Source organism: Mobula birostris, chromosome 19 (assembly GCF_030028105.1).
Source record: "Mobula birostris isolate sMobBir1 chromosome 19, sMobBir1.hap1, whole genome shotgun sequence".
Taxonomy (NCBI): Eukaryota; Metazoa; Chordata; class Chondrichthyes; order Myliobatiformes; family Myliobatidae; genus Mobula; species Mobula birostris.
The window spans coordinates 39,645,636-39,665,305 of NC_092388.1; the positions used below are offsets into that span (position 1 = coordinate 39,645,636).

At 38.8% G+C, this 19,670-nt stretch overlaps 1 protein-coding gene across 5 annotated transcripts in view; it reads right to left on the minus strand.

The window, feature by feature from the left end:
- The window catches only part of LOC140212531 (solute carrier family 12 member 7-like), a 266,651-nt gene that overhangs the window by 39,465 nt on the left and 207,516 nt on the right, over nucleotides 1-19,670 (minus strand). For all 5 annotated transcript variants that reach the window (XM_072283464.1, XM_072283466.1, XM_072283465.1 and 2 more), the window contains 11 exons: nucleotides 19,067-19,278; nucleotides 14,144-14,311; nucleotides 13,836-13,934; nucleotides 11,769-11,826; nucleotides 10,024-10,198; nucleotides 8,129-8,247; nucleotides 6,670-6,768; nucleotides 6,262-6,381; nucleotides 6,033-6,137; nucleotides 3,641-3,809; nucleotides 798-993 (listed from right to left, as the gene is read on the minus strand). In XM_072283464.1, coding sequence (XP_072139565.1) covers nucleotides 798-993; nucleotides 3,641-3,809; nucleotides 6,033-6,137; nucleotides 6,262-6,381; nucleotides 6,670-6,768; nucleotides 8,129-8,247; nucleotides 10,024-10,198; nucleotides 11,769-11,826; nucleotides 13,836-13,934; nucleotides 14,144-14,311; nucleotides 19,067-19,278 — 1,520 coding nt within the window. The remainder of the gene's footprint in view (nucleotides 1-797; nucleotides 994-3,640; nucleotides 3,810-6,032; nucleotides 6,138-6,261; nucleotides 6,382-6,669; nucleotides 6,769-8,128; nucleotides 8,248-10,023; nucleotides 10,199-11,768; nucleotides 11,827-13,835; nucleotides 13,935-14,143; nucleotides 14,312-19,066; nucleotides 19,279-19,670) is intronic.

Here is a 19,670-nt window from a genome sequence, read left to right on the forward strand (position 1 = left end):
CATTGTAGAACAATACATAGAGTGAGGCAACTAGATGCACTTTCTGCAGGGCTGTCCCCAGATGTCAACCTGTACTGCTCACATGGCTCTACAAGGTTAGAAGCATGTAGATCACAGCCAATGAAAACAACATGGATTGCATACATATCATCTGACTGCAAAGAAGAAAATAATTTCACACGTCGTTATTGAAACTCAGATTTCAGTTTAAGCTGATATCCTCAGAATGAAGGGAGCAAAATTTAGCTTCACATTTTCAAATAAAATCATGTTGATATTCTATTTGATTTGCCCATTCCGGTGAATGGTTCTTTAGAAATGCAAACTGAAAAGTAGGCAACAGAGATCTATGGAGTGCATGTAAGCCACACAATTTAAATTTGTTCTAGTAAATTACATTCTACATCTGGTATTGAATAGGAATAAACTATTCAGACCCTCAATCTCACTGCATCTTTAATCAAGTCATAAGCTGCCCTTTATCATTTACTCACTTTACTCTGCACTACATGATACCCTTGCTCAATAAAAACCTGCTTTAGTATGGAAAATCGTGATTATTTCTCAGTATTCAACAACTTGCAGATTTCTGCTATTCTGTACATGAAGAATTCCTTCCTATGTTCCTCATTTCCAGTTATAAGACACACCCTCTTAAGCTGGAGCAAAGAGCTTTACAGTATCATTGGTCAGGTCATCCTCAAACTTGTGCATTTTTAAATGCATTACAATAAGGTAGTTAAATCATCACGGAGGCTCGGCGGCACAGCACAAATATTAAGTTAATAAATACCAACCAACAAAGCCTTTCCATCCTCCTGGGCCATCTGTTTGTCTCCATAATTCTGGCCAGGCCACCAGCACAGTGTTGTGCTTCATTCCTCCCAATCCAGAGGACTGGATCAAGTGGGATACTCCATCTCGCCGGTTGGATGACACCACCACTTGGCAGAAGCCTTTGGTCTTCTCCACTCCCATCGAAGCCTTAATATTCTGTTAAATCAAATAAACCAGGGCCAGTTAAAGGGTATAAAAACAACCATTTCACCTTTTCTTGGTGTTGAGATTGCAGGCAAATTTTATTGAAATGAATTCATACAAGGTATTAACATAGCAGCAAAGAATTCTTCAATTCCAATCCCTAACTCTATAAATTGGATTCCTCTGGGCTTGTTTTCTCCATCTTCAGGAACACAGCCGTGCTAAGGAAAAGAGCTTCCCAATTTGGAAGTGGAAGGAAACTGGGAAAATAGAAATCAGATGGCAGATGGAATACAGTGCAGGAGAGTGTTTGGTTGTGCACTTGGATTGAAGGAATAAAAGTTCAGACCATTTTTTTTTTTAAACAGAAAGCAAATTCAGATAGAGGTGCAAACAAGCTTGGGAGTCCTTGTGTAGGATTCCCTAGAGGTTAACTTGCAGGTTGCATCGGTGAAAAGGAAAACAAATGCAATGTTTCAGAGAGCTAGAATATAAAAACAAGGATATAATGTTGAGGCTTTATAAGGCATTGGTCAGACAGCACGGAGGATTTTTGAGCTTCTTATCTAGGAAAGGATGTGCAGAGTGTCCAGAGGAGGTTCATGAGGTCATGGCACTGAAAGGGTTAGTATATAAGGAACATTTGATGGCTCTGGGCTTGTACGCACTGGAATTTAGAAGAATGAGGGGAGTTCTCATTGAAACCTATTGACTATTGAAAGGCCCAGATTAAATGAATGTGGAGAGGATGTTTCCTAGAGTGGGTAGTCTTGGACAAGAAGACACAGCTTCAAAATAGGACAACCCTTTAAGAACAAAAATGAGGAGGAATTTCTTTAGCCAGAGAGTGGTGATTTGTGAAATTTGTTCCACAGACGGCTGTGAGGCTATGTCATTGGGTATATTTAAAGCGGAGGTTGATAGGTTCGAATTAGTAAGGGTGTCAAAGGTTATGGGGAGAAGACAAGAGAATGGGGTAAAGGGGAATAACAAATCAGCCATGATGGAATGGTGGCATAGATATGATGGGCCACATGGCCTAATTCTGCTCCTGCTTCTGCTCTTATGGTTTTCCCCCTTATCACCAAAATCTCTTAAGAGGGAAACATGGCTGAAAGGCTAGAAGCAGGAAAATTACAAAAACCAGCAAGGAGAAAACAAAGCAGAATCAGAGGGATTTACACCTTTCCTTAGTCAGACTGAGAATGCAATAACGTTCTCCAAAAACCTATATCTGAAAACCCGATTTCATAAAATGGCATGTCAGAAAGAAATCAATAACTATGGGTCATTTACTTAAAGGTAGTTGATGGAAGAATCAGGGAAAGTTTCAGAAAAACGTTTTCACTCAAAATTGCTGTGTATTTGCATGCTGTTATCTGAGAGAATGGTGGTACAAGACATGCTCATCACACTTAAAAAGTATCTAGGTGAGAACTTTTGAAGATTCATTATATATACAACACAGAAAGGTGGAATGTGGGATTAGTCTTTTTTCTGGCTGACTTCAACATGGTTCATATGGCTTCTTCTCTATTATGAATTTCTATAATTTTACTGCAGGCTGCAACTGAAGTTGGCCAAATATCAATGGGAAGATTAAAAGTCCAATATAAAAGTCTTTCCATTGGAAATTTGAAATAACAGAAAAGTTGGAAATATTCAGCAGGTCAAGCAGCATCTGATGAAAAATCACTGAACTTAAATGCTGACTGTGTCTTTTTCCACAGGTGCTGCCTGACCAGGAACATTAACACCAGTTAAATGCAGATAAATGCACCAAAGGCTTGAATTGGAGGGAATCTTGATTGACTGCAAAAAGAAAGGAAGTTTACCAAGCTGGGGCAAGATGATCCTACCAAGGGTACTGACAATGGATAGTAGACAAAACTAACAGGTATTACTGGAGAGGGAACCAATGTAGGTCTGCTGGTGAGGTACTGAGTGAATGGCACATGATAAAAAGCAAGTAATAAAGGTAAAGTTAGATAAAATAGAACTCAAAGCATTGTTCACAAGGTGGGTACAATGCTTAAAAGACTTTTAGACAGAAACATGGATTCAAAAGGTTTAGCGGGTTATGGGTCAAAATCAGTGCAAATGGGAGTAGCTCAGAGACATTTTGGTTGCCATTGATAAGTTGGGCCAAAGAGCTTGCATTTTGTGCAGCATAACTATTCCTAACATTCTCTATTATTATTTTATGTTTGCTGCTAGATGTTTCTGACTATTTGGTTTCTGGTTAAAAGCTGTACCATCATTATGAAGCGTTTTGGTATGAAATTACGTATCAATGACACAAACTGCCTCAAAACACTACCATTACAAATAAAATACAACGGTACAAAAGTGAAGTCCTTCCTTCCCAAAAATATACATCAGAGTAATGGAGCACAGGAAATCATTTGATCCATCATGTGCATTGCAGTTCTCTGAAAGTCATGCAAATAGTGCCATTCTCATTCTTTACAAAGTTCCTTATTTTCCTTTTCCCCTTTCACATATATTCAATTCCCTTTTGGAAATTGCAATCAAATTGGATTCAGCACATTAAACAAGTCTCTGAATGTTTGTTAGTGAAGATAGTATGCCTGTTAATTCAGCTTCAACTAACTTTATTTCAAATATGACTGCTGGACATGTGCAGTCACAACATTACCTGTTCGGCATTCTCCACATCTGAGTGTCTCTCCAGGAATGTACCTTCCAGCACTGAGCCAACGATGGTCAATCCCTTGCCAGCTTTGAGCTGTGTGGTAAATGACAGCAGTCGAGGATGCTTTACATTCTGTTCTTGGTCAAGGTTGAGCAAAATCAACAGTTGGGGTCTGTGGGGAAATAAAAGAAAGCCCAGTCATTTTTAATATGAATTCACTTAATATTTTTATTAAAAATAACCAATAGCTCAAGGAAACAAAGACCAGTGACTGCCAGGGACTCTCCTGTCTTTAATCCTAGTTATGACCTGGACAAGTTGGCAGCATTGGTCTCTGGCTCAGATATAACACTCTCCTTTTAACAACTATTTTATCTCATCTGTGGGATGTTGCTAGGTCAATTTCAGGTTAAATCAGGCATGATCATTGTTATGAAAAGACAATCTTTGAAAGAAGCCCCCTCTCCAGGGATAGCTTTCCCAAATTGTTCAAGTACCACCCTAAGTGGTTCAATACTGTTTCCGGATAGTTCATGATGTTAACTGAAATAACAAGAAATCCACTTTGCTACTAGTCACAATTCTATATAACCGTGGATTCCACTAACACAAGATTTATTGTTTCTAATCTCACAATTTAGCTAAAGGCTCAGTTTACAAGACATAGGAGTAACTTATACATGGATTTCCACAAGAAAATCCCTGAGAACAAGTTTGCAACATTATTCCCACTGACTAGGTTACCTGATTATGGTTCATTAAAAATAATCGCCAACTAATCACGTAAACTTTGCTAATTAATGTAAACAAGGTTCTCCAGATCTATACCTATAAAGATATGTAAAACATGTAAAATATGTAAATAGTACGTAAAATTTGGAAAGAGATTATAACCATATAACATATAACCATATTAGAATTACAGCACAGAAACAGGCCATCTCGGCCCTTCTAGTCGGTGCCGAACTCCTACTCTCACCTAGCCCCACCGACCTGCACTCGGTCCATAACCCTCCATTCCCTTCCTGTCCATCCAACTATCCAATTTAACTTTAAATGACAACATCAAACCTGCCTCAACCACTCCTGCTGGAAGCTCGTTCCACACAGCCACCACTCTCTGAGTAAAGAAATTCCCCCTCATGTTACGCCTAATTATGGATGAGCTGAACGTAACTTCAACTCTTGTGAATTTAAGTTTACCTTTCACTGCTATGACCACCCTCCTCCCACTGAATCCAACTTCCCTTTACTTATCAAGAATCTATGTACACGCCTTAAAATATCCAAAGACTGCTGCTGGCACCATTTGAGGAAGAGGACTCGCCATAGAATAAAATTAACCTTATCTGTATTATCTGCATGACTCCTTTATTTGTAAACAGTAATTCCTTGCTCTCGATCAGGGGTTCCCAACCTGGGGCTCTACGGACCCCTTGCTTAATGACATTGGTCCATAGCATAAATAAGCTTAGGAACCCCTGCTCTAGATGCTCCCACAATTAGAAACATCCTCGCTGTATCCAATCCGTCAAACTTCACAATTTTATATATTTCTCTCGAGCCCTCTCTCATTTTTCTGATCATTGGTGTCTACAAGCCCAGCTTGCTTAATGTTTCCTCAAATGACAACCTGTTGATTTGAAATATCAGTTTGGAAGACCTTCTCTGAACTGCTTTCAATACATTAACATCTGCCTTAAATGAGGAAACCATTCTTTTAGACAATACAAGTGCTGTCTCATTCCATGCCCTATGTAAATGAAGCGTAATCTTCCCCCTATTGTATACCATTTGCGTAACAGCACCATTAACTTTCCCAATTACTGGCTGTACCCACATAATAGCCTTTTGCAAATCATACCCCAGAATCCATCTGCAACTTAGAGCTATGTAACATTTCACCAGTTAAGATAATTAACTTTGTATTTACAGGCAATTTCACACTTTCAATATTATACTTCATTCACCAGACTTCTGCCCATTCACTTAACCTGCCTAAATCACTTTTTGAACCACCTTATACCTTCACATAAGTTACTTTCTCATTTCTCTTTGTGAGATCAGCAAATTTAGCAACTACACTTTCAAGGATCTTTATCCAAGCCAGAACACTGGGTTACGCATTTTATTTTGTACTAAACTCAGATTAATCAACATTGTTTGCACTGACAGGACATTGTTCAAATTCTCAATATTTCAACCCTTCACTTGGAACAAGTTACCAAAAAATATTACCAATTTGTTAAAAATAAATCAGCTATACAATGTTATTTGCAACAAGGAAGCAGGGCATCAAAGTTTGTACTTCTGATCAGAAACCACTGCCATGAAGATAACTTTGAATACGTATAAAATCTGAACCAAGAACTGCAATATCCAGTTCTGATTTTACCTCCAGTTCTTAGTGTGAGTTGGACCATCTTCCAATCGGAGCAAAGCATATCGAGCTGCATTTAGAGACAGTCCCCTGATCCCATCACCCCATTCTTTCTCAGCTCTGAAAAGTAATATTAGTTTATATTTAAGAAAAACGCAGAACAAATCACACAATAGTCATTTAGTTTGCAACAGATTTTTATCCAAAAATTACATTTAATTCTGTAAGGTAGTAACCATCTCACCCTCGATATTCAATGTACTTGTAGATGCATCCTGCTATCAACATGGCAACCAATGCGTAATACCAGGAAGAGATGAACATCAAGGCAAGACACAAGCTCATACCCAAGAAAGACAAGGTCCTATAAGTATAATAACAGAATGTCAGATACATACCAGCCTTGATCAGGTAAATATAGAAGATTTGAGATTGTATGCAATCTCATGTTGCACTTTGAGGCTATTGTATCAATGAAAGTATTCCTTCAATTCCAGTATCAGTTAAAAACCAAACAAGTCCAAACAAATTACACCTACTGTGATTTTAAAAAAATATTCTACTAATAAGATAGTAGAGTGAATAGGATCTGAGGCTTGTTGTACTCGGAAGTAACTGAGAAGAATTTTCTTTTGTTTATACTCTGCCATACCAGTGATAATACTTGAACCGTGGTCTCCAATTGGGTGTCCTCAAGAGTGTTTGTAAAGCACATGCCAGGTTCACAAACAAGTAGCACATCAAGAAGAACCTGAGAGAAGAAAGAAAATGTATGCATATTAAAATGATTCAATCCATGCTACATACTTGCTCTTTCAGTTTCACTATATCTAACTTTGTCCACTTTCCACTACTTAAATTCTAGGTCTTACTGTTCCTATGTTCATCCTTCTGTCACTGGATCAAATATTTTTTTTCTCCAAATGGAACTGGCTCCCACAGTAACCCTCCATGTACACTGGGTGAAAATTGAATGGACACCTTGCAGTAATGTATTGCTTTAGTCCAAACTAGACTATTGGCCAATGCCACATTGTAGATTAACAAGCCATTCAAATGACTTGAGCTTTATTTGACCTTTGACTCTGCAAGCACAGTGTTAACTTGTCAGCATGCACAGTGGTACAACACAATGGTAGAGCTACTGTCTCAATTCCAGTGAGCCAGTTCAATCTGAACACTGATGCACATTGTCCCAGTAATTTGGTGTTTTTTTTCCTGGGAGCTCTGGTTTCCCTTTTCATCTCAAATTCATGCATGTTGATAAGTTAACTGGCTACTGTAAACTACCCCTGCCATGCAGGCAAGTGGTAAAATATGGACAGAGTTGGTAGGAGTGAGTAGGAAATGAAACAGGATCCATGTGAACAATGGGCTTGATGGTTGGTACAGATTTTGTAGTTGAAGTGCCTGTTTCTGTGCTGTATGACTCTATGAAGTATCCATTTCTTGCAATGTTTCAACTTCTAATACTACTTGCACATACATAATGAATTAATATTCTACACAGGATGAAAACTTTTCCTGTAATTCCTGATTTGGCAATTCTGGATGATCTGAGACAGTAAAGGACTAAAGTTACACTGCAGTTCTGAGCTATGCAAGACATTTTGTGAATATCTTCAGCATAAAACCTGTACCACTTATGCTAGTCGTTTGTGCAACAAGACACATCTTCCAAACCCACCTCCTTCAGACCTTTCAGGCAGCAGAAACTTCACCCCTAGATCACTCTATTTTAACCCTCTCCTCTTTAAAAGCTGCCTTTCTATATCTAATGCTTATTGCATGTCCTTCTCAAAAATGTTCTTTTGTAGTCCATCACCATTTTTGGGGAACAGTTTCTACACACACTAGAGATTCTTCATATTGAGTGCATTGTCTACATTAGCAAGTTACTGTCAAATGTATTTGAAACTCTATAGGAGTCAAAAGGCAGTCAATTATGAAGAGAAAAACAATGTTCCAACCAACCACATACACCAAGATGACCTCAGAAGGATCAAGTATCATTGGCTCTGAACATGTGAATGGTGACAAACCACTGAATTACAAGTTGGAAACAAAAGTCTTATTGATATTAAAGCCAGAAACAAAAATACAATACTTACATGGAAAGAATGGGAGCCACACTATCAAGGGATGCAATCAAAATCCCAATTTCACAAATACCAGCAGTGAGAAGGAGGGCCCATGTTGGTTCACCGTTAGCTTTTCCATGGCCAAAGACCTGTTTTTAAAATGTGGTGAAATCAAACATAAAAATACCTAAATGTAAATATAAAATAAAATATATAATTGAATGAATCTCAGGATAGTATATGGTGACATATACGTACTTTCAAAATAAATTTACTTTGAACTTTGAATAACACATCTGGCATGCAGCACAAACATTTGAAGCGTACTCTGCATACTCTGGTTGTGTTTTGTAAAGTGCCAGCGAAAGACGGGGAGATATAGATAAATAGTCAATGCTCTATTTGTGATGACTCTACTTAAAAACACAAGAGACTGGAACTTGGAACAAAAAAAAAAGGACCACAAGAAGAACTCAGCAAGTCAAACAGCATCTGCACAGGATACCACTTCAGAAACCACTGAGTTCTTCCAGGAGCTTTCATTTTTGTTGCAAACACTCCACTTTGAGGATTCTTTACGGATTTTGAGCCTTTCTTAATTCTTTTACCAAATATCAGATACTATCTCTGTCTATAGGGAGAAGTTAAAATTGGATGTATCGATATGTAACTACAGAGGCATGAGAGAGGAGCTACCCAAAGTTGATTGCAAGGGGGCACTAGTGGGGATGACAGTAGAGCAACAGTGGCTGGAGTTTCTAAGTGTAGTACACGAGGCTGTTAAACAAGATAAGAGCTCGTGGAAAGACACCAACATGGACAAAAGATTGCTGACTAACAGAAGGCCAAGAATGGAAATAAAGGAGGCCTTTTCCGGTTGGCTGCCGATGACTAGTGGATTTCTACAAGTGTTAGTGTTGGGTTTGCTACTTTTCACATTATAATTTAACAATTTGGATGGCGGAATTGATGGGTTTGTGGCCAGGTTTGAGGATAATAGAAAGATAGGTGGAGGAGCAAGTGGTATTGAAGAAGAAAGGAATCTGCAGAAAGACAGATAGATGAGGAGCATGGGCAAAAAAGTGGCAGATGGAATACAGTGTAGGGAAGTGTACAAAAATGAATAAAAGTACAGACTATTTTCTAAATGGGGAGTGAATTTAGAAATTGGAAGTGTTTAGGAAATTGGGAGTTCTAGTGCACGATTCTAACAGTGAACTTGCAGATTGTAAAGAAGGCAAATGCATTGTTGGCATTCATTTTGAAAGGACTACAATGTAACAACAAAGATGTAACTCTGAGATTTTATAAGGGATTGACCTGACCATGTTTGGAGAATTGTCAGTAGTTCTGGGACACATATATAAGAAAGGACGTACTGGCATTCGAGAGGGTCCAAAGGAGTTTTACGAGAACGAAAGTGTTGTATGAGGAGCATTTGATGTCTCTGGGCCAGTACCACTGGAATTTAGAAGAATGAGGGAGACCTCATTGAAATGTACTGAATATTGAAGGGCCTATAGAGTGAACATGGAGGGATGTTTCCCATAGTGACGGAGTCTAGTACCAGAGGGACATTTCTTTAAATGAGGAGTTTCTTTAGCCAGAGGGTGATGAACCTGTGTAGTATTCTGCCACTGATAACTGTGGAGGCAAGTCATTGGTTATACTTAAAATGAAGTAGTAAGTGTGTCAAAGGTTACAGAAAGAAGGTAGGAGAATGGAATTGCGAGGGAAAATAAAGCAGCAACTATTGAATGGCAGAGCAGACTTATTGGATGGAATGGCCTAAATCTACTCCTGTGTCTGATTTTCCAGTCTTATAATGAAATGCCTTCAGTATTTCCAAAACATTCTGTAAAGTTCTGTTGTTAAAATCTTCAGCTCAGGTATAATATAATATTCATATAATTATTTACACTTACTCGTAGAAAAGGAACTATCCCGTCCCGGGCAATAGCCTGCATTAAACGAGGGGCCCCAGTGAGACTCTGGAGACCAGCACCACATGTTGAGAAGAAAGAACCAATCACTATCACCCAGGGAGAAGGCCAAGCCAGAATCCCAATGACAAGATTGCCATTTACAGACTCGCCAAACCTGAGAACAAAAGTGGACTCTTTTAAAAGCAAATTTTTAAAAATATGGGAAGTAAAAGTAGTAAATTGATCAAATAGTTTACAGGAAAGCAGAACAATAAGGTCATGGATAATTGTTGCATTCACATCAATACGAGCCTCAGTAAATGAAGGTGAGTTCCAAAGCATTCAATTGATGATGCCCATGAACATAGCATCAAAATACATCTGGTGGCAACAACAACAATGAAACTCTCACCAAAGAACTTCTAGTGAGCCTGTACTGAGCAATTTACTGTGGGGACTTCTATTCAGATTTCTACCTCGAATTTCCAGGGAAAAAGTCACTAAGGAATTTGGGTAGAGGGGAGAAATGGAGCCCACAGTTAAAAAGCACTGCTCACTCACATCATTTCAGCTTGGCAGCCACCTACTCCACCTCACTGTGGCAGCATGTAGGTCCAAGGATGGCGTTGTAAAGCTAATTTGCCTACATTAGATCCATATTGTTATATATTTAATTTGTTTTATATATTTGATATTTGAAAAGCAACTAAATATACACATACATGCATGGTGCACAAGATTGTTTTGTCCTAGCATTATTCCCAGTTGCATTAAACCTTGAGGAGTGGCTGAAAACCTAACATGCTGACAGGTTTCAGATATTCTAAGCCATCAGAACCACAAGGATTCCTGTTAAGAATGCAATAACAACCATTACCAACATGGTTCTCTATTTAGACTATCAGCTGTTAGCTATGTGGCTGGAACTTCACAGAATAAAGCAGATTACGGCATAACGTTTCAACCTATTTTCCTTCAGCAGAGGACTAGCAAAAATAGAAATTATGTTATTGCAATCAATCAATCAATCAATCCATCATTATGACAGTGGTATATATTAAATGCTGAACTAAACAACTTTAAAAAATAACATATAGGGATCTCCATAATTTTCCATAGAACACTTAATACCTGTGATGGTTTCAAACCTACATCGAAGATTTTAAATTATGTTTCTTGATCAACTCATCATTATCTAAAAATTACACCCAGTAATATTGACTGGGCCATTTACTTAGAAGTAAAAATTCTGTGGTATTTCTGGTAGTTCACAAAATTTCTCAGTAGTCCTTGTATGATCAAGGGACTCAGAGCCCTGAACACTTAGCGATTCAACGACAGTGAGACAGGCATTAAAAAAACAAAAAAAATACATTCAGAGAATTATAAACAGATAAAGTAATTTTCACCACGTCAGTACTGAGCGGCTGCACCACCTGCCTCAACTTGACTGACAAGCCCCATAGGCAGCTTCTTGACACTAAACTGTGACAGTTCCTTCCTAAGAGAACACCAGAAGGGTTTGATTTGCACCTGGGTATTGAAACAGTAGCAAGAAGCCTGAGCAGATGTTTTGGAGGAGGATATTTATTGCTGAGTGTTCAGACTGAAGGACTAAAAGGACTCAGTGCTTTGTGTAGGCTAAGACGTTTAATAATGCACTTAATAATCCAATAAAAATTGGCACACTGATTTTAAAATATCACTTTACTAGATATTGGCATAAATTTGTACATATCACTTACTTGTCCCTCAAAAGGACACCTTCAATGCAAGCACCAAACAAGATAATGCTCGACAAGTCTTTTGTTGATTATTAAGGAAATAAAGTCATGTAACCTAGGTTAGTTATACTTCTAATTAGAATCTCTGAAGGAAAAACAATCACAATCAAAATTCTCTGTGGCTACCAAAACGATTTTCACATTAGTATTCTTGGAGCTTGGATGTTTCTCTTTCAGTTGTTACTTTTATTAATAGTGTTTACCAAAGTTATTATTATAATTTGTTAAAATTTATAATCTTCACCTCTATGAATCAAAGTGAATTGGAAATAGGTAAGGACAAAAACTCAAAATCTCATTAATTACTGAATTTTATCATTATCCAGCTGTTTACTATTGTCACACTGTTGACCAATGCAGCTCACAAACAAATGGGTTTGGTTAACACTCCATAGGCACATGGATAGCAACATGCAGCAAGCTTTAAGCAAAATGTGTGTTCTGATTAGTTGACATTTATTGCTGGGAGTTTTATCAATGAAATTAAAAAATTGATTTTGTTCTCCAAATCTGTAAAAACTGAAAAAAAATCAAGTCCTTATTATTTTCTCCTTGCTACTGAAAAACATTCATAAGTCACAGATGATAGAGTAATGGATCATCAGTAAGAGATTGCTATTCATCAATGCAAAGCATTTCTGAGACCATCACAATTGGTGGTGGGGGAACCTCCTGGTGCTGATCGAATTTTCCATACATTCCTGACTAAAGAACAGAGACCATGCCGCTCCACCAGATGAGCAAGGAATTAGATCATAAAACATAGGAACAGAATTAGGCCATTCAGCCCACTGAGTCTGTTCCGTCATTTCATCATGGCTGATCCATTTCCCTCTCAACCCTATTCTCCTGCCTTCTTCCCATAACGTTTCACACCCTGACTAACCAATCCATAAAACTCTGCCTTCAATACACCCAGTGACCTGGCCTCTACAGCTGCCCGTGGCAATGAATTCCACAGATTCACTACCCTTTGGTGAAGCAATTTCTTCTCATCTCTGTTCTAAATGGATGTCCCTCTATTTTGAGGCCATGCCCTCTGGTTCTAGACTCCCTCACCAAAGAAACCATCCTTTTCACATCCACTCTATCGAGGCCTTTCAACATTCAATAGGTTTCAATGAGATCTCCCTACCCCTCATTCTTCTAAATTCCAATGAGTACAGGCTTCAATCACTGCTCATATAACTCTTTCATTCCCGGTATCATTCTTGTGAACCTCCTCTGAACCCCTTCCAATGACAGCACATCCATTCTTAAATAAGGGCCCCAACACTGTTCACAATATTCGAAGTGAGGTCTCACCCGTGCCTTATACAGCTTGCTTTTCCAGACCTACCAGAAGAACAGCAACCCAATCATTTAAATGGGGGTTTCTGACATGGAGAAGAAAATGTGTTGTTTTTTATTTTAACGGCTTTAATAATTTGCTACCTCAGTGATGTCTTTTTTTTTATAACTCAGTGTCTCTGAACATCAAAGATATGGTAAAAATGCTAAAATAAAAATGTTGAAGATATCTCCTTGATTTGATAAGAGGTGAAGCTTTCTGGGTTGGGACACAGTCATCATTGCCTTGAAACCTAATTCCCAGGGGAGAGCTGAAATCTTATCTGGCCCTTCATATCTGGCACATCTATGTGTGCAGACACAGTCAATGAGCCAAATCTAGCACGTGTCAACATATTACATCATAGATATAAAATAATTAAGGAGTATTCCTAGTGCATATGTTATACTGCCATTATAAAAATTACACTTCAAAGGTGGTTAGAAAGTAGTTATGTTGACTTGAAATTTGGGTTGAAGTACCAAGTTCCCTTCTTTCAATGACATTAGTCAAATGGACGGCTTCCTACCATGGGGTTTCACTGACATGTCAGGTATCTTGTCCACAAATTACTAGATCTACTGAACTGAATTTTATAACTTCATAACCTTCAACCCAGTGTGACAGCTAACTAGATTTCTTCAAAATTTCGACAGCATATCTCAGCTTTGTTAGATCATTTCCCAGAGTAAGGATACAAATGAAAGAGGTTGTAATAATTGCTAGTAATGTTCCAGTAGGGATGGATTTCTGTGCATCTTTGAGGTCTCCAGACCTATTTGAACCTGCCATGATACCTGTTGAGGGAAGAAAAGAATCTTCGTCAGAATCAAGTGTGATATGAATTAAAATTATGCACACCCCAATCTTTATATCATTTAACTAGTGGATTAAGGAAAAGAGGACAAATGGGAGTGTTAAAGGAAATAATCAGGATTACACATTAAACATGGGACTGCGTGGTATTTGTACATTCTCCAGCAACTTCACAGCCATAAACCCTCACCTGTCACAGAGGGGAAATAGATGCCAACCAGCATGGTGAAGTAGGTCGCTATGTCACTGAACACATATGGCAGTCCAGTATTTGATTCAGCTTCTGAGGCAGGTATAGACGGCAGTCCTGGTTTTTCCAGCATTTCTCCTTGGGGTCCATAATTACTCCAAATATTGTCTACGTGAAAACAGGGGGTGGGGGTGAAATACCATGAAAGTTTTGGTTAAGGAACTGCCTGTTTATAATAGAGAGAAACAACATTTGTACAAAATGACTTTTCATTCTCTGAGGTTTCTACAACCAAATTTGACTGCCTGGATTGACTCCATTACTCATTTTACCGAGAAACCAATGTTACTTCCATATTACTCCACTGGAAATTTCAAAATAAAACAGCAGGGAAATAGATGCCAGGTGAGTTAAAAGTAACTGCATTGAGTTCATTGCTATTGTGACACAGAATATATCAAAAGGCAACATTTTAAACAAAATGCTGTATTCAAACATGATATGCAAAGCATCTATTAGTCTTACAAGCCTCCAAGATCTTTATGGTCTGCCAATTCTAGCCAGTGGACCATGTCCTATTCAACCACTACCAGTGAGGTATTGGAAGTAGATATAATAGCAATGTTCAGAGGTACTTAGACATACAAATGAACAAGCAGGGACTAGAGAGATACGAACCATCTACAGGCATATGGATTTAGTCAGATTAGTATCGTAGCCCATATCCCTCTATTCAATATACACGGTGATCGAAAACCTTGTTCCTGTGCCATTCTATGTTCCAGTTCCCTAAACCAAGAGACTCACAACTTAGTGACTCACTTGATTTAACATATCTTTGATTTCCATATGTAGTGGAACATTTTAAAATACACTCAACTTTTACTCCATTAGAGGTGTTAAATAAACATTTTTGACAGTTTTGACAGAATTACAAGAGCATTTGACATTCTAGGTTTCTCCAGGGGTCGTGCTCATTTGCCAAGCCCAATCAAAGCTCAGAGGTAAGCCATCCAGCACCAGTGAATTAATCCTTCAGCATCACTGAAGGTTCCAAATTTTTTCCTACTACTTTTGAGAAAAGATCTTGAAACATTTTTTTATTGTTAAAAACACATGGAGCATGCCTCCTACCCTATCTCATTACTAATGGAGTGAAGAGCAGATCAAATTTCACAACTAGTGACACTTAAGTTTACCTACTGTCAAAATTATAATTGCCATGATCTACTTCATTAATTATTTCATTCAAACCCAGGAGAGTTTCAGACTAAAGTACTATCAATTGTCTCTCAAGAAATCTCAAAAACAATTTGTCTTCTCACAACACTGAATACAAAATGGGATGTTATGTTGCAATTGTACAAGAAGTCAGTGAGGCTGTATTTGGAAATCAGATTTGGTCATCCTGCAATAAGAAACACAAAAATATAGAAAACCTACAGCACAATACAGGTCCTTCAGCCCACAATGCTGTGCAGAACATGCACTTACTTTAGAAATTACCTCGGGTTACCCATAGCCCTCTATTTTTCTAAGCTCCGTATACCTATCCAGGAGTCTCTTAAAAGGCCCTATCATATTCGCCTCCACCACCGTTGCTGGAAGCCCATTGCACACGCTCACCACTCTGTGTAAAAAACTCCAAGCACCTAAAATTGTGCCCTCTCATGTTGGCTATTTCAACACTGGGAAAAAGCCTCTGACTATCTACATGATCAATGCCTCTCATCATCTTATACACCTCTATCAGATCACCTCTCATCCTCCGTGGCTCCAAGGATAAAAGTCCAAGTTCACTGAACCTATTCGCGTAAAGCATGCTCCCCAATCCAGGCAACATCATTGTAAATCTCCTCTGCACCCTTTTTATGGTTTCTACATCCTTCCTATAGTGAGGCGACCAGAACTGAGCACAGTACTCCAAGTGGGGTCTGACCAGGGTCCTATATAGCTGTAACATTACCTCTCGGCTCTTAAACTCAAATCCTATGATTGATGAAGGCCAAGGCACCATATGCTTTCTTAACCACAGTCAACCTGTGCAGCAGCTTTGAGTGTCCTATGGACTCAGACCCCAAGATCCCTCTGATCCTCCACACTGACAAGAGTCTTACCATTAATACTATATTCTGCCATCATATTTGACCTACCGAAATGAACCACCTCACACTTATCTGGGTTGAACACCATCTGCCACTTCTCAGCCCAGTTTTGCATCCTATCAATGTCCTGCTGTAACTCTGACAGCCCTCCACACTATCCACAACACCTCCAACCTTTGTGTCATCAGCAAAACCCATCCCTCCACTTTCTCATCCAGGTCATTTATAAAAATCACAAAGAGTAGGGGTCCCAGGACAGATCCCTGAGGCACACCACTGGTGACCGACCTTTATGCAGAATATTACCCATCTACGACCACTCTTTGCCTTCTGTGGGCAAGCCAATTCTAGATCAACAAAGCAAGGTCCCCTTGTACCCCATGTCTCCTTACTTTCTCAATAACCCTTGCATGGGGTACCTTATCAAATGCTTTGCTGAAATCCATTTACACTACATCTACTGCTCTACCTTCATCAACATGTTTAGTCACATCCTCAAAAAATTCAATCAGGCTCGTAAGGCATGACCTGCCTTTGACAAAGCCATGCTGACTATTCCTAATCATATTATGCCTCTCCAAATGTTCATAAATCCTGCCTCTCAGGATCTTCTCCATCAACTTACTAACCACTGAAGTAAGACTCACTGGTCTAGAATTTCCTGGGCTATCTCTACTCCCTTTCTTGAATAAAGGAACAACATCTGCAACCCTCCAATCCTCCGGAACCTCTCCCGTCCCCATTGATGATGCAAAGATCTTCGCCAGACGCTTAGCAATCACCTCCCTCGTCTCCCACAGTAGCCTGGGGTATATCTCATCTGGTCCTAGAGACTTATCCAACTTGATGCTTTCCAAAAGCTCCAGCACATTCTCCTTCTTAATGTCTATATGCTTAAGCTTTTCAATCTGCTGTAAATTATCCCTACAATTGCCAAGATCCTTTTCCATAGTGAATACTGAAGCAAATATTCATTAAGTATATTTGCTTTCTCCTCCGGTTCCATACACACTTTTCCACTGTCACACTTGATTGGTCCTATTCTCTCACGTCTTATCCTCTTGCTCTTCACATACTTGTAGAATGCCTTGGGATTTTCTTTATTCCTGCTCGCCAAGGCCTTCTCATGGCCCCTTCTGGAACTCCTAATTTCATTCTTAAGCTCCTTCCTTCTAGCCTTATAATCTTCTAGATCTCTATCATGACCAGTTTTTTGAACCTTTCCTAAGCTTTTCTTTTCTTCTTGACTAGATTTACAACAGCCTTTGTACACCATGGTTCCTGGACCCTACCATACTTTCCATGTCTCATTGGAACATACCTATGCAGAACACCACGCAAATATCCCCTGAACACTTGACACATTTCTGCCGTACATTTCCCTGAGAACATCTGTTCCCGATTTATGCTTCCAAGTTCCTGCCTGATAGCTTCATATTTCCCCTTACTCCAATTAAACTCTTTCCTAACTTGTCTGCTGCTATCCGACTGCAATGCTATGGTAAAGGAGATAGAATTGAGATCACCATCTCCAAAAGGCTCTCCCACTGAGAGACCTGACACCTGACCAGATTTATTTCCCAATACCAGATCAAGTACAGTTCCTCCTCTTGTAGGCATATCTACATATTGTGTCAGGAAACATAAAGAACTCCACCCCATCTAAACCCCTTGTTCTTGGGAGATACTAATCAATATTTGGGAAAGTAAAATCTCCCACCACGACAACCATGTTATTATTACACCTTTCCAGAATCTGTCTCCCTGTCTGCACCTGGATGTCCCTGTTACTATTGGGTAGTCTATAAAAGACACCGGGTAGAGTTACTGACCTCTTCCTGTTTCCAACTTTCACCCACAGAGACTCAGTAGACAATCACTCCATGGAAACATGCCATTAAGCTACAAATAGTGCAAAGGAGAATCACAAAGATGTTGCCAGAACTCAAGGACCTTATGGAGGGAGACTGAACAGTTTGGGACATTTTGTTGGAGCTCAGGAGAATAATGGGTAGTCTAACAGAGGTGTTTGATATTATGGGGAGCATAGATAGCGTGAATGCACATAATTCCACCCCCCCCCCACCCGAGTTAAGGAATCAATAACTAAAGGGTAAAGGTTTAAGGTAAGAGGAAGAGAAATTTGATAGGAAGTCTGAGGGCCAGAGAGTGATCAGTATACGGAATGAGCTGCTAAAAGTCATGGTTGAGGCAGGAAAGTTAACAACATTTGAAAGATACTTGACAGGTACATGGATAGGAAAGGTTTGGAGGGATATGGGCCAAATGTGGGCAAATGGGAACCAGCTTAGATGGGAATCTTGGCCAGCATGGACCAGCTTGGCCTAAGATTCTGTTTACTGTGACTGACTCTATAACACAGTGAAGTGAAATTAAAATTAGGTTAATTTGTACTATTGTGAAATTGTACCCATTTCTGATTGTCTTTGTGCCTGGTGGAACACTGAATCCACCTTTCCAGCAGAAATTACTAGTATCAGAAATTGTTGGGCTTAGTACTTTCTCAGTTAGTCAATATATTTTAATTCCCAAAACAAAACATTACAATTGCAGGTTATTGCCCCCCCCAAAAGAAAATCTTAATTCTGATTATCTCTCCAAATATATTCTCCAATTAGTTAATGTTTTCCAATAGTTTCATTTCCTGTTTACAAGATCTATTACTTTGCTTTAATTTTAGCAATTTTTGTATCATGATTATGATTAAGTCTATTTTATAAGAGCCATGTCAAAAACTACCCTTGTGTGTTGATGTCCATTGAAATCTCTTCCACATGCATCATCTTCTAATACTCACCAAATATTACTTTGCTAGCAATCCCAGGTATCCCTTGAATCTCTGTGAGATTGTTGAGTTTGAAGTATTCATTGCAAGTAGCATTGAGAGAGGACCCGTCACAGAAAAGCTGCCAGAGCTTAGATGTCACTGTCTGATTTCCTTCAGTTATAATCTTTACACACTTGTCAAAGCTTTTCAAAGCTAATGTCCTGTTTCCAAGCAGACAGAGGCTGTATAGGATATGAAACAGGATGCGTAAAGTGAGAATGTAGAGTATTTTGCATTCTGTTACTGCTGTTCCCTTGTATTATTTTACAGTACTTAATGTTTTTGAAGCAAACTGTCTGGATTGCATACAAAACTAAGTTCTTCTCTGAATCTAAGTACATGTTACAATTATAAACCAATATCAAATATGAAAAACATAACAAAATCAAGAACATGGGAGAACTGATGTTGAGGAATTAGGACTTCGGCAAAGCCTTTTTATTTCTACAGTTAAAATGTAACAATCCTATAAAGATTTATATCTAGTTTTCCTGGTTGTATTATTTTGATCCAGGAGTTCTTTATTCAATAGTTTACCACTGCTTTTAAAACAACAAATTAAGTAAGTCAAGAT